The sequence below is a fragment of the Kogia breviceps genome, chromosome 7 (assembly GCF_026419965.1).
Source record: "Kogia breviceps isolate mKogBre1 chromosome 7, mKogBre1 haplotype 1, whole genome shotgun sequence".
In the NCBI taxonomy this organism is placed as follows: domain Eukaryota; kingdom Metazoa; phylum Chordata; class Mammalia; order Artiodactyla; family Physeteridae; genus Kogia; species Kogia breviceps.
In genome coordinates this window covers 12,749,650-12,770,875 of record NC_081316.1, presented here as the reverse complement: position 1 = coordinate 12,770,875, position 21,226 = coordinate 12,749,650, and the positions used below count along the sequence as shown (strand labels likewise).

At 49.6% G+C, this 21,226-nt stretch overlaps 1 protein-coding gene across 1 annotated transcript in view; it reads left to right on the top strand.

Moving 5' to 3' along the window:
• DDB1 (damage specific DNA binding protein 1) overlaps positions 1–17,434 on the top strand; it is a 32,689-nt gene extending 15,255 nt beyond the window's left edge. The window contains exons 13-27 of the mRNA XM_059070428.2: positions 2,237–2,415; positions 2,508–2,671; positions 2,750–2,857; positions 3,018–3,225; positions 4,031–4,126; positions 4,235–4,346; positions 6,179–6,302; positions 6,611–6,775; positions 7,482–7,576; positions 13,064–13,234; positions 13,552–13,661; positions 13,917–14,086; positions 14,280–14,382; positions 15,896–16,019; positions 16,610–17,434. Coding sequence (XP_058926411.1) covers positions 2,237–2,415; positions 2,508–2,671; positions 2,750–2,857; positions 3,018–3,225; positions 4,031–4,126; positions 4,235–4,346; positions 6,179–6,302; positions 6,611–6,775; positions 7,482–7,576; positions 13,064–13,234; positions 13,552–13,661; positions 13,917–14,086; positions 14,280–14,382; positions 15,896–16,019; positions 16,610–16,693 — 2,013 coding nt within the window. The 3' untranslated portion in view covers positions 16,694–17,434. The remainder of the gene's footprint in view (positions 1–2,236; positions 2,416–2,507; positions 2,672–2,749; positions 2,858–3,017; positions 3,226–4,030; positions 4,127–4,234; positions 4,347–6,178; positions 6,303–6,610; positions 6,776–7,481; positions 7,577–13,063; positions 13,235–13,551; positions 13,662–13,916; positions 14,087–14,279; positions 14,383–15,895; positions 16,020–16,609) is intronic.
• Positions 17,435–21,226: the final 3,792 nt, after the last annotated feature.

Here is a 21,226-nt window from a genome sequence, read left to right as displayed (position 1 = left end):
GGAAGTGCCCAGTTACTGACTCATCGCTTTGTCAGTGTTTTTTAACTGGTGGCCTGAATACTGGCCCCAACTCACGTATCTGTTGTTAAAGGGCTTTCCTTTTTTTTAATTTTTTTTTTTTTTTTTGTGGTATGCGGGCCTCACTGTTGTGGCCTCTCCCGTTGCGGAGCACAGGCTCCGGAGGCGCAGGCTCAGCGGCCATGGCTCACGGGCCCAGCCGCTCCACGGCACGCGGGATCCTCCCGGACCGGGGCACGAACCCGCGCCCCCTGCATCGGCAGGCGGACCCCCAACCACTGCGCCACCAGGGAAGCCCCCTTTTTTTTAAATTTAAAAAAATTTTTTTATTTTCAGAATTATACTGCTGCCCTGGTTTTGTAATTTACACTAGACCAGACCCTTCAAAAGCTGATTTTCTATTTTATACCATCCCAATTATTACTATTGATGGGTTTCTTCTCTTTTTTTTCAAGGGCAATATTAGGTTTTTTATTAAAATCTTTAGTCTTCCCCATTGAAGCTTCCGAAACACCTTTGTTCAGCCATCAAAAGGACCACATTTTCTGTGTATGAAACCAGAGTTCTGCTTTCTTATCTTTCCCAAACTGGAGCCTTTCCTTTCTCAGAGCTGTGATCCTGCAGCCTCGGCTTAGCATCACACCCTGTCCTTGGTCCTCTAGACCCTGCACTGGGGCTTGAAGACAACCACCCCTCCCCCTTTGGCTCCTCTAGCTTTGAATTACACGTAGACCTTGCTGGCCTTAAAAAAAATTAAAAAATACCTTCTAAACCCCAGGACTTCCATCCAGCTATTGCCCCATCTCCGTCTTCATCTAGATTCTGGAATCAAAAAAGTCTGTCTGGGCTTCCCTGGTGGCGCATTGGTTCAGAGTCCACCTGCTGATGCAGGGGATACGGGTTCGTGCCCCAGTCCGGGAGGATCCCACGTGACATGGAGCGGCTGGGCCCGTGAGCCATGGCCACTGAGCCTGCGCGTCTGGAGCCTGTGCTCCGCAATGGGAGAGGCCACAGCAGTGAGAGGCCCGCGTACCACGGAAAAAAAAAAAGTGTCTACCCTGGCTGTCTTCCTTCTCCTATCTTCACTGCAGGCTGCCCGATACGACCCCTCCTACTAAATTGGGCGCACATTCCAGTAGCTGCTGCCTCTTTCTTGAGATGTGTCCTTCCTGAACTTCTGTCCACTTCCCTCTATTCTAACTTTCTTTCTAACACTCTAAATGTGCCTTCTCGTATACTTTTTTTTTTTGAGGCTTGTTTTTAACTTTGTAGTGATGTCTTTTTTTTTTCAATTTTATTTATCTTTTTATACAGCAGGTTCTTATTAGTTATCTATTTTATACATATTATTGTATACATGTCAATCCCAATCTCCCAGTTCATCCCACCACCACCCACCCCCTGCCACTTTCCCCCGTTGGTGTCCATACGTTTGTTCTCTACAATGATGGTTTTCTTTACCAAATGGAAAGACTAATAACCCTTTGAAGTATTATGTAATCCCGTTGTAGTTCATTAATATGAATAATAGCTTGTAGTGTTTCTGCATCCCCCATCGTGTTTATAATTCTAAAGGGCTTTCCTCTTTAAGTAGAAACTCAATTTTGATAAGTAAGGTGTATTGATACATAATAGTGTTATCAACCTGCTTTTTGTTTTATTTCAGTGATGAAATAAATGTATAAAATGTATTCATACGTAGCAAAGAACTTATATATTTTGGATATTTTATTTTTTATTTTTTGGCTGTGCCGCGTGGCTTGCAGGATCTTAGTTCCCTGACCAGGGATTGAACCCACGCCCTTGGCAGTGAAAGGGTGGAGTCCTAACCACTGGACCGCCGGGGAATTCCCAGAACTTGGATATTTTAGAGGTCTGATTTTTGGGTTGAGAAAAACAACTAGACTTGTAGTTGCAGGGCTTGCTCCATCGATACCTTTCCATAGGGTGTGTTACCCAAGCCTTACTCAGAGTGAAACAGGCCTTTTCTTTTTCTGCCTGTAGGTATGTAAGCTGTAAGCTGCTTGAAGCCAGTCTTCTTCAGGGCTTCAGCTAAATATGACATCTTCGTGTAATTAATCGTTGCAGAACTTTGGAAAAATATATCTATATGGCAGAGGAGCTTATTCTTAGGGTTCCACCGGGACAGCATTTACCACCTTCTCACCTCTGTATAGGTCCCTGCAGGGGCTTGGAGACATTGCTCTTCTTTCTCTAGATCACTTCAGCATCTGTGAGGTTGGTCTCTCAAGACCCCAAAGCTCTCGTCAGTGAGTGGAAGGAGCCTCAGGGCAAGAACATCAGTGTGGCCTCCTGCAATAGCAGCCAGGTAGTGGTAGCCGTGGGAAGGGCCCTCTACTACCTGCAGATCCATCCTCAGGAGCTCCGACAGATCAGGTGTGTGTTTGTCTGCTCTTTTTGCCCTCCCTGTTCTCTGGGACTTCTTTGATCCTTGGATTCCTTCCTCTGCCATATTCTTCCTTGTTCAGCCACACAGAGATGGAACACGAAGTGGCCTGCTTGGACATCACCCCTTTAGGGGACAGCAGTGGAATGTCTCCTCTCTGTGCTATTGGTCTCTGGACAGACATCTCAGCCCGAATTGCGAAGCTGCCCTCTTTTGAGCTACTGCACAAAGAGATGCTGGGTGGAGGTGTGTTTCTTTTAAGGACCTGGGTTGGGATCAGAATCAGAATTTGGAACAAGAACTTAATGTAAGTCTTTCCCACAGAGATCATTCCTCGTTCTATCCTGATGACCACCTTTGAGAGTAGCCACTACCTCCTTTGTGCCTTGGGAGATGGGGCGCTTTTCTACTTTGGGCTCAACATCGAGACAGGTGAGACTAGCACCTCGAGGGAGGGGCTCTTCGGAAAATCTGTAGTATTGGAGTTGGCAGAGGTCTTAGCCTCAGGGTGCTGCTTTTGAAGCTTCACAATCCAGCTGTGTGTCCTGTTTCGTTTCTTTCCTTTTTTCTCCGGATGCCGTTCTTTCTGCAGGCCTGTTGAGCGACCGTAAAAAGGTGACTCTGGGCACCCAGCCCACCGTATTGAGGACTTTCCGTTCTCTTTCTACCACCAACGTCTTTGCTTGCTCTGACCGCCCCACTGTCATCTACAGCAGCAACCACAAATTGGTCTTCTCCAATGTCAACCTCAAGGAGGTGAACTACATGTGTCCCCTCAACTCAGATGGCTACCCTGACAGGTGAGCCTCTTTTTCTTTCCTCAGCAAGAGCCAGGAGTGAGGACATCGTGTTGTTTTCCTCAGACCCTCCCCCTCCAGCCCTTTCCCAGTGACAGAGTCAGTGACCAGCTGAGATGGGGAAGTATAGAGCAGAGGTTTGCAAGTCTTGGCTATGCAGTAGAAACACTTTGGAAGCCTTTTTAAATGTATAGAATTGTTTTTGAATCCTTTTTAGGGTTTGATTTAGTGGATCTAGGGTTGAGCCCTAGATCTGAGTCTATATTTTTAGAAAACCTCTTAGGCGATTCAAATGATTAGTCAAGTTTCAGAACCCCTGATGCAGAGATCTTTATGTATTCCCCTGGAGCAGGGATTCTCAAAGTGTGGCCCCTCATGGCAGCCACAGCACTACCTGGGAACGCATTAGAAATGTAAATTCTCAGGCCTCACCCATGGATCCACTGAATCAGAAACTCCAGGGTTGGGCCCAGCAGTCTAGTTTAACAAGCTTCCCAGCTGTTTCTGATGCCAGCATGGTTTGATAGTTTGAGCATCACTGTTCTATATTTGAATGCTTTAGTATTAAATAGTTAGCTGTTAAAAATCTCAGCCTAGGCCCAACCAGACCAATTAAATAGGAAAATCTCAGTAGCGGGACCAGGCATGTTCCCCAGGTGCATTTTAGCATAGAGTCATAGTTGAGAACCACTTTCCTGGGGTTAGCTGGTGTGATTCTGCCTTGTTTTCCTTCCTCTTATGGGGTTGCCTCGTAGAATCCTTTCCTTCCTTGGGTCTACTCAGTCTAAACCCAGAACCTTCTTTCCAGCCTGGCACTGGCCAACAACAGCACCCTCACCATTGGCACCATTGACGAGATACAGAAGCTGCACATCCGTACAGTTCCCCTCTACGAATCTCCCAGGTGAGGGCAGGGCAGGGGAGCTGCGGGGGCAGGGGTGCCCTGGGGGTTGGTGTGGAGCGCCTCAGACTTCTCCTGAGGGGGCCCTGTTGCTCTGTACTTGTTCTACAGGAAGATCTGCTACCAGGAGGTGTCCCAGTGCTTCGGGGTCCTCTCCAGCCGTATTGAAGTCCAGGACACGAGTGGGGGTACAACTGCTCTGAGGCCCAGCGCCAGCACCCAGGTGAGGGCAGTGGACAAAGAAAGATGGTGTGAGAGCGGGGCAAACTGTTCTGTAAAGGCTCAGCTGGTAAATAGTTCTGGCTTTGCAGGTCATATGACCTCAGTCACAACTACTCAACTCTGTCTGCCATTACAAAGGCAGCCATAGACAACAGGTGGGCATAGCTGGGTTCCAATAAAGCTTTATCATTTATTTAAGAAAAAAATTTTAAATTAATTTATTTTTGGCTGCATTGGGTCTTCATTTCTGTGCGCCGGCTTTCTCTAGCTGAGGTGAGCGGGGGCTACTCTTCGTTGCGGTGCACGGGCTTCTCATTGTGGTGGCTTCTCTTGTTGCAGAGCACAGGCTCTAGAGCGCAGGCTCAGTAGTTGTGGTGCATGGGCTTAGTTGTTCCGCGGCATGTGGATCTTCCTGGACCAGGGATCAAACCCGTGTCCCCTGCATTGTCAGGCGGATTCTTAACCACTGCGCCATGAGGGAAGTCCCAAAACTTTATTTTTAAAAAAATTTATTTATTTATTTATTTATTTGGTTGCCCTCGGTCTTAGTTGTGGCAGGCAGGCTCCTTAGTTGCGGTTTGAGGGCTCCTTTGGTTGCGGCTTGCGGGCTCCTTAGTTGAGGCATGCATGTAGGATCTAGTTCCCTGACCAGGGATCAACCCCAGGCCCCCTGCATTGGGAGCACAGAGTCTTAACCACTGCGCCACCAGTGAAGTCCCCAATAAAACTTTATAAAAACAGTCAGTGAGCTGGATTTGGCCCCCTCGTTAGAGGCTTGAGAAGAACTTTGAATAAGAGTGGCTGTCAGTGATTTTGCTACTTGATAGCCTTGCCTGATGAATAATTCCTTTTCTCTTAACATCAGTTTGGATGCTTTGTGTAGGGTATGGGTAACGGTGCAGTATAATAGGTAAGAGCATGGTATTTGGAGTCTGACAGAACTGGCTCCAAAGTTTATTGCTAGCTGCGTGACCTTGGGCAACTTCAGTTTTCTCATCTGCAAAATGATAATAGTGGGACAATATGGAGCCGCACATCACAGACCCAATGGAGATGTTAGCTGGTTGTTTTATTCCACGTATTCTCTGCCTTCTTTGCTTGCAGACATCTGTGGTATGGCTTCTTGCCTTAATCCAGAGTAGAAGGTCTTTACATTTTTCTTTTTATTTGCAGTGCTCTCCTGCTCTTCCCATTGAGAGAGGTGGAAGCCTGTCACTTTACTAGGTTTCTCGTTAGCTTTCTTGGTTGTCATAGCATCACTATTTTAGTGCTCTTTAATGCCCTTAGGTTCTGGCGGTGTTTTGGATTGCTGTGTCAATGCCATATGGAGTTTGGATCCTTAGCCTTGGGGCCTGAGTCCTCTTTGAAGCCTTCTGTTCTCTAGGCTCCATGCAAGCGGCCAGCCTTCAGGTTTCCTCGTTCAGACTCAGCCACTGTTCCCTGATCCTGCCTGATGCTCACCCTGTTGTTCCCAGCACCCGTTCTGCTTTTTTTTAAAAAACCATTTATTTATTTATTTATTTTTGGCTATGTTGGGTCTTCGTTTCCATGCGAGGGCTTTCTCTGGTTGTGACAAGTGGGGGCCACTCTTCATCGCGGTGCGCGGGCCTCTCACTGCCGCGGCCTCTCTTGTTGCGGAGCGCAGGCTCCAGACGCACAGGTGCAGTAGTTGTGGCTCACGGGCCTTGTTGCTCCGCGGCATGTGGGATCTTCCCAGACCAGGGCTCGAACCCGTGTCCTCTGCATTAGCAGGCAGACTCTCAACAATTGCACCACCAGGGAAGCCCCCATTCTGCTTTTGAGAGGGGTGATGTGTGTTCTCTCTGTTCCCAGGCCCTGTCCAGCAGCGTCAGCTCCAGCAAGCTGTTCTCCAGCAGCACAGCCCCTCACGAGACCTCCTTTGGAGAAGAGGTGGAGGTGCATAACCTCCTTATCATTGACCAGCACACCTTTGAAGGTGCAAATGAGCTCTTTCTGTCATTTTGTGCCTACATCCTCCCTAAGCTAGGCTCTTCTGGGCTCTGCTGTATGCCAGGATTGGATAGACACTGGCAGACCATCCTAGGAGGAGCAGAAAGGGGTGGGGCCTCTGAGTCGGCCCTGAGTCCAGAGTGCTGGGCCTCCTCAGGTCAGAATAGGTTGGTGAGGAGACAGGAATAGCAGGAGGAAGATCTACTTCGAGTCGAGCTGTGGGCCTCACACAAGTACAGAAGCGTGCTTGCATGGGGGTTGTCAGCCAGTCGCGTCTCTTCTCCTCCTTTTTAGTGCTCCACGCCCACCAGTTCCTGCAGAACGAGTATGCCCTCAGCCTGGTCTCCTGCAGGTTGGGCAAAGACCCCAACACGTACTTCATCGTGGGCACGGCCATGGTGTACCCTGAAGAGGCGGAGCCCAAGCAGGGTCGTATTGTGGTCTTTCAGTATTCAGATGGTAAGTGGACACAGTCTCCGGCTTTTGAGAGATTTGGAACTGGGAGCAGGTCTTTTAGGTTTCAGTCTCAGTTACGCCGAAGAACTTGGGTTAATTGCTGTGACGTGAGACTCATGGTGTTTCTCTTAAGCTCTTGATGATCTGAATGAGTTTTGGAGTATGTGAGCAGAGGCACAAATAAAATCTAGCACGTGTTTTTTCCTCTTTCACTCTTTGAAAGGAAGGAAAAACGGGGAGAGGTCAACTAAGAATAAGAGAACCTGCTGACCAGAACGAGAGTTAGGAATCCTAGGTGTGTTTCCCACTTGGCTGCTCAGCCTTTAAGGTCCTCTTCCCAGCGTCAGCACTTTGAGTTCATTTCTACATCTTTTCCCATCTCCCCTACTCAAGATGGTTCTAAAGACTAGCTGTCAGCCCCGAAGTCTCAGATTAGATGGCTGAAATGGAATTTGGTCTCCATCTTGAGAGAGAGATCTGGGGTCTCAGGGTGGGAGACACATCCTGAATGCTGTGTAGAATCACTGCACATTTGGGGTTCACACTTCCAGTGGTGGTTAACCCCAGTGTATACTGACTCTGTATTTCCTGCTTTCAGATGAGCGGTTTTGGGGGCAGGAATTAGAGCCAGAGGGGAAGCATGGAATTCTTTTGATCAGTTAAAGTGTGGGCTCATAAAGGAGACTTAAGAGTATCTTTTTTCCCCCAGGAAAACTACAAACTGTGGCTGAAAAGGAGGTGAAAGGGGCTGTGTACTCTATGGTGGAATTTAATGGGAAGTTGTTAGCCAGCATCAACAGCACGGTGAGGCCCCTCCCACTGGTGTCATGCCTTAGGCCTCACACCATTGTCCACAGAACATGTTTCCCTTGTATTTTCTGAAGCTGCGCGTGTATCACAATTTTAAGGATAAAAAAGTAGTGAGTATGGAGGATGGGGTTGGAAATCTGGGGAGCTGGGGTTGGACCAGACAGAAGATTTGGTTATGTGAAGCCCAATCATATCATCCTAAGTGCCGCGGGAATTGAGAAAGGGGTAAGATCTGTGGTCCCTGCACTTAGAATGTGTCATGATGTGAGAATATTTCATCTGTGTGGAACAAAATGAGCCAAACCGCATTATCCTGAGTACGTCCCTGAAATACTAGGCCTGTGAAATATGCCACTTTGCTTCTGGCATGACCCCATCTTCTCCCTTGCAAAAAAAAATGAGTTTCATGGTCAAATACATTTGGGAACTGCTGTTTCCTGTATCCTCTTCTTAGAAGCTTCATGGTGCATCTTATCATATTAAGGGTTCTGAGAAGATCAAGAGTAGAGAGACATTATTTAAATACTTTAAATCGACATTCATTCAAGAAATATTAACTGAACACTCGCAGTATACCAGGCACTGTTTTGGTAGTTGGGATGTAGCAGTAGATGAAATGGACAGAGAGTTAGCCTTCTGCGGCCAGTGAGCAAATAGAATATATATGTGTACCCAGGATGATGAGAAATACATGGTGAGAAATAAAAACGGGACAAAAAGCTGAAGGAGTACCAGAGCAAGCATGGGAGGTGGCGCTGTTTTGTCACGTGGTCAGGAGGGTCTTGTTTATACAGTGGCATTCCGGCAGGTTCCTGAAGGAAGGAAGGGAGGGAGCAAGCCATGCCTTGGTCTGGGAGAAGACAAGTGCCAGGAGTCCGGGGCCAGACTGCGCTCTGCGTGGGTGGGCGCTGCTGAGTGCCGGGAGATGAGTCCCAGAGGCAGCGGAGGGCCAGCACTGGGGGAACCCGACAGGCCGAGTGTGTGAGGACTTTGGGTTTTACTCTGAGGGTGATGGAGACCTCTAGAGGGTTTGAGCGAATGAGTGACATGACTGTATTTAGATTTCGAAAAGCTCATTGCACATCCTGGAAAAGGTCATAGGGGACCAAGGGTCGAGGCAGTGAGATCAGTTAGGAGGCTCTGGTGATGATCCAGATAGCAGTTGGTGGTTGCTGGGCTCAGGGTGCTGATAGAGGAGGTGAAGGGTAGTCAGGTTTTGCAGATGTTAGTATTGAGGGTCTCTCTGGTGATGGATTGAAGATGAGGCGTGAGAAGGGAATAAAGGGCCAAGAGTTTTGGCCTGAGTAACAAGGATGGTGTTGCTCTGTACTGATGGGGGGAGATTGTGAGTGGAGCAGGTTTGGAGGGGAAAGGAAAACTGTTTCTTTACTCACAACACTTCTGACACCATATGTATGGGGTTTTTAATCCCTATACCAACCAGTTTTCCAACCAGGTGTCCTATAATTTAATTGAATTCTGACATTAGCCACCCAGAGTTAGTGTCAGACCTCAGAGGTTTCAGGGCTCAGTCCCACAAGCCTGTCCTTACTTCAGATCCCAGTCCCAAGTAGTGGTCCCCAAACTTCTGTCTGACTTGCTACAAAGTCAGGGGTTCCCCAAATTCCCCACCCCCCTTAGGTCTGATAATTTGTTGGAAGGGCTCACAAAATTTGAAATGTTTACTTATATTTGGTGGCATATTACAAAGGATTTTATAAAGGCTACAAATTAATAGCCAGATGGAGAGGTACGTAGGGCAAGGTCCAAGAGTCCTGCAGGCAGGAACTTCTGTCTTTGTGGAGTTGGAATGCACTACCCTCCCAGTATGTGGCTGTATTCACCAACCCAAGAGCTCTCTGAACCTCATAGTTTAGAGATTTTTATAGAGGCTTCTGTATATAGGCATGTTCCATGATTAATTCAGTCTCCAGCCCCTCTTTCTTCCCTGGAGAATGGGGGTGGGGCTGAAAGTTCCAAGCTTCTGTTCATGGCTTGGTCTTTCTGGTGACCAGACCCCATCCTGTAGCTATCCAGGAACCACCGAGAATTGCATCATTAGAACGAAAGACTCCTATCACCTAGGAAATTCCAAGGGATTTAGGAGCTCTGTGTAAAACATTCCTATTAGGAAATTACAAAGGTTTTAGGAGCTTTATGTCAGGAACGGGGGGCAGAGACCAAATGTGTATTTCTTCTTATGTTGCAGTGGGGAAACCAGAGGTTTGGTTTTGAAAATGCTAAGTTTCAGTAGTCATCTCAGTGGAGATGTCAGGTAGGTAGGTGGATGAGAGAGGGTTCTAGCAGGAAGCAGACTGAAGGTACCAGTGTGGCAGTTATTAGGTGGCATGTAAAGCTGAGGGTGGCGGAGATCACCTGAGATCACCTACCTGCTGAGAGTGGGTAGAGGAGAGATCTGAAGACTGAGCCCTGGGGCCCTCCAGCCTTTGAAAGTTGGGGTGAGAAGGAAGATCCAGCCAAACAAGAGAGGAGATGCCTAGTGAAGTAGGAGAGGAACCAAGAAAAGTGTTCTGGAAGCCATGGAAAGAAAGTGTTTGAAGCAGGAGGGAAGTGATAAACTGCAAGTGCTGTCGGTGGGTCAGATAACATAAGGATCGAGAAATGGCCATTGGTTCAGCTCTTTTGGTTGAGTGGTGGGCATGGAACCTGACTGAAGAGGGTTCAACCAGGACGAGGAGGCGAGGACAGCGAGGATTAAGAAGCCCTTCCCAGGAGTTTCGCAGTAAAGAAGAGGGTGATGGGGTGGCTACGGGGGAATGTCAGCCCAGGAGAGTTTTTGATTTTTTAAGTTAGGAAATACTGCTACACATTCCTAGCTGATGACAGTGGCCCGTTAAAGGAGAGTTGCTGGAGCCATGTTTTGAGTAGCTAAGGGGCTCTAATGCAGTGTTGGCTTCAGGTGGTGGAAGCAGGTGGAAATCCGCCTTTGGTTGTGTCCATCTTCTGTGAAGTAGCTGAGAGGAAGGCTGGAAGAGGAGGTATTCGAGTTTTTATTTATTTATTTATTTATTCATTTTTGGCTGTGTTGGGTCCTTGTTGCTGTGCGTGGGCTTTCTCTAGTTGCGGCGAGCGAGGGCTACTCTTCATTGCGGTGCGCGGGCTTCTCGTTGCGGTGACTTCTCTTGTTGCAGAGCACGGGCTCTAGGTGCCCGGGCCTTAGTAGTTGTGGCTCGTGGGCTCTAGAGCTCAGGCTCAGTAGTTGTGGCGCGTGGGCTTAGTTGCTCCACGGCATGTGGGATCTTCCCGGACCAGGGCTTGAACTTGTGTCCCCTGCAATCGCAGGTGGATTCTTAACCACTGCGCCACCAGGGAAGCCCATGGTATTAGAGTTTTTTTTTTTTTTTTTTTTTTTTTTGTGGTATGCGGGCCTCTCACTGTTGTGGCCTCTCCCGTTGCGGAGCACAGGCTGGTATTAGAGTTTTGAGGAGAGTGGAGGAGGTATGCATTTAAAATGAGACCAGTCATGCTGGTTGGTGGTTTCTCCTCAGCTTGTAGTTGAAAATTAATTTTACCAAAGTCTGTTTTTGTTGGGTGAGCATGATGGAGTGAGAGAGGGGCAAGGGAGTGGAGAATCCGTAAGACAAGGGTTGTGGTGATGGACTCTTGGCATCTGAGAAGCAGTAAAACTGGGGACGAAAGATTCTGGAGTTATTTTTAATGACAGGCTCTTAAGGGGTGACCATAGGAATGGACAAGATAGGTGGGGAAGAGGGGGTCAGAAAAGGACGGAGATCAGGGTATTGGAGGGATCTTCTCTGTGAATATTAAAGTCACCAGGAATTACTGGGGTGTTATGTTAGGAGAGAGTGATGGTGTGGGGGTGGAGGTGTGAACTTGAGAACTGGCGTGTTTAGGAGGCAGGCAGGGTGCACGGAAGGCCGTCCTCCCTGTAGTCCCAGCGGCACGAGGGACAGTGGGAGAGAGAACAGCCAAGTTGAGAGAGCCACAGAGCCCTTCTGAAAGATCCACATTTCAGTTAGACTGACAAGGGATCGGCTACAGAGCAGGCTGCCTGTGACTGGTGACCATGTATTCCAGAGGGTACAGTGAACAGGGGCAGGAATTGGGAGGGGTCAGATTATAAGACGTCCGTTGCTGTGTAATAAAAATATAGGAGCCACATGTGTAATTTTAAACTTTCTAGTAGCCACAGGAAGAAAAGTTCAGGTGAAATTAATTTTAGTAATGCATTTTATTTAACCCAGTACATCTAAAGTATTATTTCAACATTTAATCAATATAAAAAATTATTAGTGAGATTTTTTTTTCATACCAAGACTTCCACATCTCGTGTGTTGTTTGCTCTTAAAGCACATCTCAGTTTGGGCTTGCCACATTTCAGGTATTTGTAGCCATGTGGCTAGTGGCCACCATATTGGAGAGTGGGGATCTAGGACCTGTTAAGAGTGGGAGTCTTGGATTTTGGTGGTGTCTGACCTTGGTCCTGATTTTCTCCACGGCAGAAAGGGAGGCTGGGAGTATGAAGAGGGGCGTGTGGGGTGTGTTCCCAGGAGTGTGCGGAGCTCTTGGCCTCTACTTTACTCCACTCTTGGAGGACTGAAGGCCCAGCCAGGCTGGGCTTACCCCAGTCTGGGGTGTTCTGGGCTCCCCTGACCCTGCCGATGGAGGTGTGGTAGCCCTTGTAATTATTACGAATGACTCTTGGAGTGCATACCTGTGGAGCTAGGGTCCTTTGGACACATCTCGAGAAATCGTGGCTCAATATATTCTGTCCAGAGTGTCTGTGTGTGCAGAGGCCATGGGTGGGGCTGCCTGGACCCTGAAGGGTCTGCCAGGGCTGGGCTGTTCCGAGTATGTGTTCATCTATCTGCTGATTCTAAAGCATCTTCATTCTTTTGGAGCTGTAGTTGTAACTGAAGAAACACTGCAGTGGAGAAGAAAAAAGGGTATTTTTTTCCCTTTGGGTGGAGGGGTGGCCACAGACTGTAGTGCTTTAGAGTCCTTTAGCTTCTGTTGGACTTTCCCATGCTATTTTCTTTGCTCATTGGGTTCACGTCAAAAGGTGCCAGGAATGTGTGAGTTTTGAGAAGGGGTTAGAAGAGGCGGTTTGTCGGGAGGTGATCTCGTTCCTTTCTGATCAGGAAATGGGAGATGGACCTTCTTTTTCCAGAGCAATTTCTCCAGGTCAGTTACCAAACTTCAGTCACAAAACCATCTCTTGTCACATGCATAGTATTACTTGCGTTACTGTTTACTTAATATTTTTCTTTACCCTGACTCATTTTCTTATGTAAAGGAAAACTTTGTATTATTAGTTTCATGGGCTCATTTTATTCTCATTTTTCATAAATACATAACACTGAAATGAAAAACGTTCATGCAAGTTCCACACCAAACCACTTCACACCCCACGTTGCACTTGGGTAAATGGTGCTGCAGATGGAGGCTTAAGGAGGGTTCAGGCCCCTCGAGGTGACAGAAGTACAATGCCCGTGCCAGGTGCGGCTTTACGAGTGGACGACGGAGAAGGAGCTCCGCACCGAGTGCAACCACTACAACAACATCATGGCCCTGTACCTGAAGACCAAGGGCGACTTCATCCTGGTGGGCGACCTGATGCGCTCGGTGCTGCTGCTGGCCTACAAGCCCATGGAGGGCAACTTCGAAGAGGTAGTGCGGCGGGGGCAGACCGCTCCCTTAAGCTGCGACCTCGCGGGTGTTTCTTGGTGGTGAGGGATAGTCAAGCCCAGTGAGGGCGGAAATGTCATCCCTGGAGCCTACATTCTACGTCCGTTAAGTGCTCTTAGAAACCCCCAATGTGAGCTCTGAGTAGGCTCCGTTTTGGGGCTGAGTTGGCCAGACTGTGGGGAGAATCTCTCTGAAGTGGTTGTTAAACACGGGGCAGGGCAGGCTCTTGGCCAAGTGCCGGCAATGGCTTCCATGCAAACTGCTGATTGTGTTTCCTTTTGTACGTCGTCTTTTCTAAGATTGCTCGCGACTTTAACCCCAACTGGATGAGTGCTGTGGAAATCCTGGATGATGACAATTTCCTGGGGGCTGAAAATGCCTTTAACTTGTTTGTGTGTCAGAAGGACAGGTGAGTGACCAGCTGTGGGTGTGGTCTGCGGGGACGGAGGACGCTGGGTCCTCTCTCGGGCCGCGGCGCTCCTCTTCCCAGAGGGTCAGCGTTTCCGTGAGGCAGGCGGGCCACAGAGATGAGCTCTTCAGGCTGGATCCTCTGCTGCGGGGCGGGTGGGCTCACCGGGGAATCTGTCCGCCGCCCGCAGTCCCTGCCGGGGCCCCGCTGGGGGGACAGAAGTCTGGGTAGTGAGTTTCTCGCCTTGCCTCGCAGCGCTGCCACCACTGACGAGGAGCGGCAGCACCTCCAGGAGGTAGGGCTCTTCCACTTGGGCGAATTCGTCAACGTCTTTTGCCACGGCTCTCTGGTCATGCAGAATCTGGGCGAGGCCTCCACCCCCACACAGGGCTCGGTGCTCTTCGGCACGGTCAACGGCATGATTGGTAAGGGCGGCCTCCGGGGCGCACCCCATGCAGGCCTCCTTCCTGAGAGCAGCGTTCCCGTTTTGGGGGACGAGGGAGAGCAGCGTTTCGCGGAGGAGCCCGTGGCCAGCTCGTCCTTCCTCGTGCTGCTGCCTGGGCTGCCCTTGGCGGGCAGTGCCCGCTCTGCAGCTCCCTGTTCCCTTTGCTTCCTCAGGCCTGGTGACGTCACTGTCAGAGAGCTGGTACAACCTCTTGCTGGACATGCAGAATCGGCTCAATAAAGTCATCAAAAGTGTGGGCAAGATTGAACACTCCTTATATCCTTCCCAGAGGTGCCCCCTTGCTAGGAAGCACATCCTGACCAGGCAGAGAGCTGCATTACCCTAAGCAGCCTCTGGAAACTGCTGTCCGTTTAGGAAATGTCTTGACTAGGTTCCCGTGGGGAACAGGCTTTTAAAAAAACTTTTCTTATGGAAAATTTCAAACACCCAATAGTGGAGAGAACAGTGTAGTGAATCCCCATGTGCTTATCGCCCAGCTTCACCGGTTCATCTTGAAAATGTACATTTTTGTTCCTGAAATGTGTCTGTCTGCCTCTGGCCTTTGTGGTGTTGCTTGCCAAAAGTAAGTTTAGATCACAACTTCGGAACATCCTTTCAGAGATCTTGTTGGAGGCAGTAGTGTCTGAGGACCCTCACTAGAGAGGCTAACGGAAGAAGAGGGGAAAAGCAAAGAATGTGCAAACTCCAGAAGCCCAAGGATCAGCCCCCGTGGGACACTTAGGATCCAAGTACTGCTGGAAGTTTGTTTATTACGGGAGAGAGACAAGGAGCCCGAGGGAGGCGGGAGGGGCGGGGGGCTCCTGCTAGGAGTCTGTGAGGGCGGAGGGAGGCTGATGGGTTGGTTTTTGCCACAGCCCGCAGGACTTTCGGCACATCTCTTGTCTTACTGAGCCTCAGTTTGTTTGTTTATTTTTGGCTGCGTTAGGTCTTCGTTGCTGTGCACGGGCTTTCTCTAGTTGTGGCGAGTGGGGGCTACTCTTTGTTGCAGTGCGTGGGCTTCTCATTGCGGTGGCTTCTCGTTGCAGAGCACGGGCTCTAGGCACGCAGGCTTCAGTAGTTGTGGCTCGTGGGCTCTAGAATGGAGGCTCAGTAGTTGTGGCACATGGGCTTAGTTGCTTCGCGGCATGTGGGATCTTCCCGGACCAGGGCTCGAACCCGTGTCCCCTGCATTGGCAGGAGGATTCTTAACCACTGTGCCACCAGGGAAGTCCCGAGCCTCAGTTTATTAATCTGTGAAGGTCAGGGCTAGACTTAAAGAGTGGTTCTTCCCAGGCAAGCATCCAGTTCACATGGAGCACTTGTATTAAAAAAAAAAAAAACAAAAAAAAACACATCCATACACGTCCAGGCTCTGAACTAAGAGTCTTAATCTGTATTTTGTTTTAATCTGTATTTTTTTATTTTTAAATTTGTTTTGGCCTCGCTGCACAGCTTGCGGGATCTTAGTTCCCCAACCAGGGATTGAACCCACGCCCTTGGCATTGAAAGCACGGAGTCCTAACCACTGGACCACCAGGGAATTCCCTGTATTTTTTTAATGTTATTTTGATGATTACTCCAGTTAAGAACCATTGGATGAGGTAATAGCTTATAGGTCTTTGAAACTCTAAAACTGTCCCAAAAGCCATGTGATTTTTAGTTGAAAATGTTGTTCCCTGTTTATCCTGGTGATTGTTTTAGATTGTGGTCTTGTGCAGAGGTGGGGGTGACTCATAGTAAGGGTACTTATTTCCAGATAATTGGCACTTTCCTTAACTCACCTGTCCACCTGGAGATCCTTTCATACTGAACGGAAGACAGAACCAGCCACAGGCTTCATCGATGGGGACTTGATTGAGAGTTTCCTGGACATCAGCCGGCCCAAGATGCAGGAGGTTGTGGCAAACCTGCAGGTGAGCTGCTCTGGGTTTAGCCCTGGGCCAGTTTCTCAAGTCCCTTGCAGGGCCGGGCATACCAGGAGGCCGGCAGAGTTCCGGGGCCTCCCCTCCCTCCGTCCCCACGTGCTAACGGCCCTTTTCAAGTTTTCTTCTACCCACACGGGAAGGTGGGGTCCAAGGGCAAGGAGATAAAGCTGAGGCTCGTGGGTTCCCCCGTCAGGCACCAAACACTGTAACTTTAGCAAGGAGGGCACATTTGGGCATGTCTGGGATCTCTGGCAGACCCATAGGAAGGGGTCAGGGTCAGGATCCTGTAGGGAAGAGAAGTTCCCATGGTGCTGGCGTTTGGGGCCTTGCCCACTGGACATGGTGCCTCTGGGGAAGTATATACTGGGTGGCAGGCTCCGGGTGGCTTTGCTGCCAGCAGACCTTGCTGACCTGAACCCCCAAGGAGAGGTGTGGGCTTCCGACTGTGAGTCCTTCCTCCCTGCCATGGCGGTGGCAGAGTGGGGCGCCTCCCTTGTGGTGGGCACCCCCTTCCCCAGGGGAGGGAGAGCACCCTCGCAGCCCTCACAGCCTCTCCTCCCGCCCCTTCCTCGTTGCAGTATGACGACGGCAGTGGAATGAAGCGAGAAGCCACCGCGGATGACCTGATCAAGGTTGTGGAGGAGTTAACTCGGATCCATTAGCCGAGGGCAGGAGTCCCCTTTCCCAGACCCTCTCTGAAGGCTTTGCCCTCCTGCTCTCCTCCTCCTCCTCCCCTGCCGTTGTCTCTTGGCCATGGGAAATCTTTCCCTAGGCCAGCTGCCCTAAAATCCACGGCCTACCTGTGTGGAAACGGGGATTTTGTAGAACTAAAACCAGTTCGCTGGAGACCTGGGAAAGGGCTGAAGGTGACATATTTTCTCCCTGGATTTTTACCAGTCTCACATGATTCCAGCCATCACCTTGGGCCACCAGGCCTTGATTGGTAGCCAGTTGTCCTCCTTCCAGGGAGCAATTTTGCAGCTCTTTGGCTGAAAGGAAGCTGTGTGTGTGTGTGTGTGTGTGTGTGTGTGTGTGTGTGTGTATGTGTGTGTGTGTGTGTGTGTGTCTCCCACACTCATGCATTGTCCTCACTATCTTTTTATTTAGGTTGGGGGTGTGGGGAGGTTGTGGGTAGCAGGGAGGAGGGGCGGGAGGGGTTCATCGTCTTTGAAATGAGAGCTTCCTTTGCTTTCTTCTGTTGCCTCTGAGAGCTTTGGTCTGGAGGGCTGACCACCAGACAGTGGGCTGCTTGAGTATAAAACCTGCAGATGGTGGATGATCTCCAAGCCACAGCCTTTTTGTCTCTGGGGAACTGCCTCCTTCAGAGGGGAGGAGGTGGGGGAACGTGAACTGGTGGTTAGTTTCTGAGTTTTACCTAATAAAGTAGAGTCTAAGAAGAAGGACCCATTTGTTTCTGCTTTTCATCCCCTGCTCGGCTCTCCAGCGTCCCAGTCACTCTGTACCCAGTTTACTGCAAGCTCTACTCCCTCCTTCACAGCCACTGCAGCAGTCCCTTGTCCTTGCTGCCGGAACATTCCTTTCAAGTAGCGAAATGTCGTCTGTACATCTCCTTTGTCAGGTGATCGCTCTTGGTGGGATCCCAAGGATGATGGATGTCAGGTTTTTGAAATTCAGTGGTCGTCGGTAGCCCTTGACTCTGTAGTCATCGTTTGATTCCCAGGTGCCTGTGTTAGTAATGTGCTGGGCCTGGGGGTTGCTTGGCCTGCCTTTCCTTATGTCATTGTACAGCCAGTTGTATATGGAACATTCAGCCAACCAGCCCCCCAGGCACTGCTCCTCAGGCACTGCCCAGCTTCCTGTTGCCACATGGGCTTTGGATTCTGGTTTTATTTCTTCTGGTTTAATTGAGTGAACCTTTGGTGCGTTAGGTTTGAAAATACGGGAGTAGGGCACATTTGGGGTTCACCCTTCTATCCAGCACACAGAGCCTGTCTTTCAGCTCAGTGGGTCAGAGTGCCTGGGCCCATAGTTCCACCAGTGATCCAGTGGGAATAAAGGATGCTCTGTCCCAACAGAGGAGCAGGGTTGATCCCAGGCATATTGGCTGGCTCCTTTAAGACCAGCCTTTGATACAGTGTCAGGAAAATTGTGGTTTCAAGTTCAAACTGTGGTTTTGAGAGATTCTAGCTTAAAAGGAAAAGAGCAAGGAAGCATCTCTGCTTTGGGGGTCTTCCGGAGTAAGTGTCCTTCCCTGGAGGCATTCCTTGTGTTTCTTTACCATTCTTTTCCCCTTAACTCTCCTGGGGTTTCTGAGGGTGGAAGATAAGGGTCTTAGGGGAAAAAATAATCATCTCTCAAAACCACAGTTTGAACTTGAAACTCAGCACTGTGATTTGAATTCTTCAAGTCATGGTTTGAATTGAAAAGGCCTGCCCCCATGCCAGAGACCAGCTTTAACGAGGCAGGCAAGCAACGGTCTCCAGATTGTGATTATTTAAAAAATTTAATCCTAGATGGGAGGATTGCCTATAAGGTGCCAAGGTCAGAAAAACAGAATGTGGTGGGATTATTATTCTGATGCTTTTCAGTGGTCTGACCTGCAGCCACGGGGACCTGCTACGCTCAGTAGAAGGTTATTACTTAACCAGTGGCTTCAGTCTTGACTTTGGAAACTGGAGTCCTTGCAGTTTTTTGTTTCCTACAATCTTGGGTATATTCACTCCAGGTTGAATTCCAGCAATCCTTTGGATACTGATGTTCTACTGCCACACTCCCACATCCCCTCTGAAAACCGTTAATCACCCCTCCCAGGGTGAAAGGTTGCCTTTGGAGCTGTGCTACAGCCAGCTGGAATGGCTCCTTTCCATGTAGGCGCTGATGAGCTCGCCTCACTCCAGGCCTCTGCACGAATGGACCTTTGGGAGAATAATAGAAACACTGACTCATCACATGACCATTTGGAAGGGTCACAAGCTAGAGGCCTTCTTTCTACAGCCAACAACAACTTGAATCCTCCGCCCTCGGTGGAGGGTCCCTTTTGTAACCGAGAAGCCACAAGCCACAGAACTGGGGAGGAAACACTGAGGAACTAATAAGCACCCAAACTAGTCCTTGAAGATGAATGACATTAAGTGAGCGACTCTCAGGGTCCAAACTTTGAGAAGCCTCAAGGGCAAACAAACCAAAAGACAAGAAAGACAAAATGGTGAAAACCAAACCAAAGATGCAGACTTGGTGTGAGGAGCAAGGTGAGTGCTATAAGGTCAAAGAAATGGGAAATGAAAGAAATGTCAGGGGCTGTTTAGAAAGTTCCTTTCAAAATTCACTGGTAGGAATTTCGTCTTAAATGTCCTGAGCTCCTCATCCTGAGGGTAGATGAGGATTTCCTTTAAGCACAAACTTGCATCTCAGTCATTGCAGCTGCCCACTGACCAATATGGAGCAAAGCCTGCCAGAGTTCCAGGGGTGAGAGATGGAGGGGTTGGGGCACCATAAAGTGGTCGAGTTCAGAACGGAGAAAGCCGAGGTGTGGGGAAGTGTGAGAGAAGATGGCACAAGGAGTGACAGGTGTGTAAAAGGAATCTCGTCCTGTGTAAATGCGCTAAGAACTTGTGGGTAGCTTCTAGGGCCAGGAAGAATGAGCACCTATTTGACATTGAGTGGTGGTCTAAGTAGGAATGATAGGGGCAGTGGTGCGATAGATTTTGCGGGCTCAAGTGAAGGAAGGGCTTTGTTTATCCCTGTTGAATAATTCCGGGCTAGATTTCTGACTCTGGACCTTGAAGGTGGGCATTGAAGTACTTTGTAAGTGACAGTGAGGAATGCAGTCTGAATGGCAGAGGGGAAAGTGCACCTTTGGATGTTTGAGACAAAAAAGGAAAGATGGCCTAAGGGTCCTTAGGACTCAGAATGGACATAAATATGGAAGTAGCATTCATCTCACGAGGGAGTATTTTGGCAACCCACTTGTTGAAAATGTGTTACTTAGATGGGTTAAAACTAACAAGATGAGATAACAGCCCTAAAGTGAACATCTGCAAAAACTCAACCGCACAGGTTCAGGTAAGGAGATTGGCTTAGTAGCTTGTGTTTAATAACAAAAAGACATGACAACAAAAAGCATCTGAGGCTTCCCTTTACTGTAAACTTTGTTATGAACTAACAGCATCGTGGGGTTGCCCAAGAAGCCAGGTAATATTAGACTGTGTTGATAGAAGTGTGGCATCTGGAAGGAAGGAGGCAAGAGTCCAGGCCACTGTTGGCACACCGTGTTCGTTTGTGGCCACCAGTGTTAAGGACCTTAGTGACAGGCTGAGGTACCCAGTGGGAACTGCAGAGGTAGAACCAAAGGAACTGGGGTTATTGAACTGGGAAGAAAAAACACTTCCTAACAAATGGACTTATTCAAAATTGGATTGGGCTGCCTTTTGATAGCTCTTCATCCCTGGAAGTGTTTAAGCAAGAGCTTGACGGATGGGGTCTGGGCAGCTAGGGAAGGTTCCTGCACAGAGCTGAAGGTAGAATTTAGTCAACCTTTCAGCTTTCTCCCAGCTGGATGATCCTGATTTTCATCTGCCACCTGCTCACTACTTCCCTGCCTACCATTTGTGACTGTGGCCTGAGGCAGCTGCAGAAGGGGACAAAGAAGAAATCTGTGGGTTCAAGACTGTCTGTCTAGTGCCCCCTGACCAGGGAGCAGGTGGACCCACTGACCGGTGCACCCAGGGTTAGGGTGCAGACCTGTTGGCAGGCTGGGGACCGGCCTGGAAGTGCTCAGCAGCGAAACGGCCCAGCGTCCCACCTTGTACAACAGTCATCTCGGGATCCACACCTAGACCAGCAATGCCCGGGGCGCAGCAGCCTCCTGCTCCAGCCTTGTTCCCGGAGGCTCTTTCCTCCCCGGGCCTCAGTCTGACGCCCATAGCCCTTCGCAGGAAGCCGACTCCCAAACCCGGGCCGGGGGTGTGGGCCGAGGACGAAACCCCGCCCCCAGGGGTCCCTGATCTTTGCCCCGGCCCCGGGCTCCGCGCCTCCCCTGATGGCCACCGGCGGGCGGGCGCCTTTGCCTTTTGTGTGTCTCGTTCCGAGGTGCCAGAGACCCCCCGCCCAGCCGTGCGCCGAGTCCCCTTGCGGCCCCGTGCCCCTCCTCTCGGCGTCCCCAGCCCCCCTGCTCGGCTCCGCGTGCCAGCTCGGGGCTCGCTGGTTCGCTCCCCGCGGCGCCAGGAGGAGGGGCG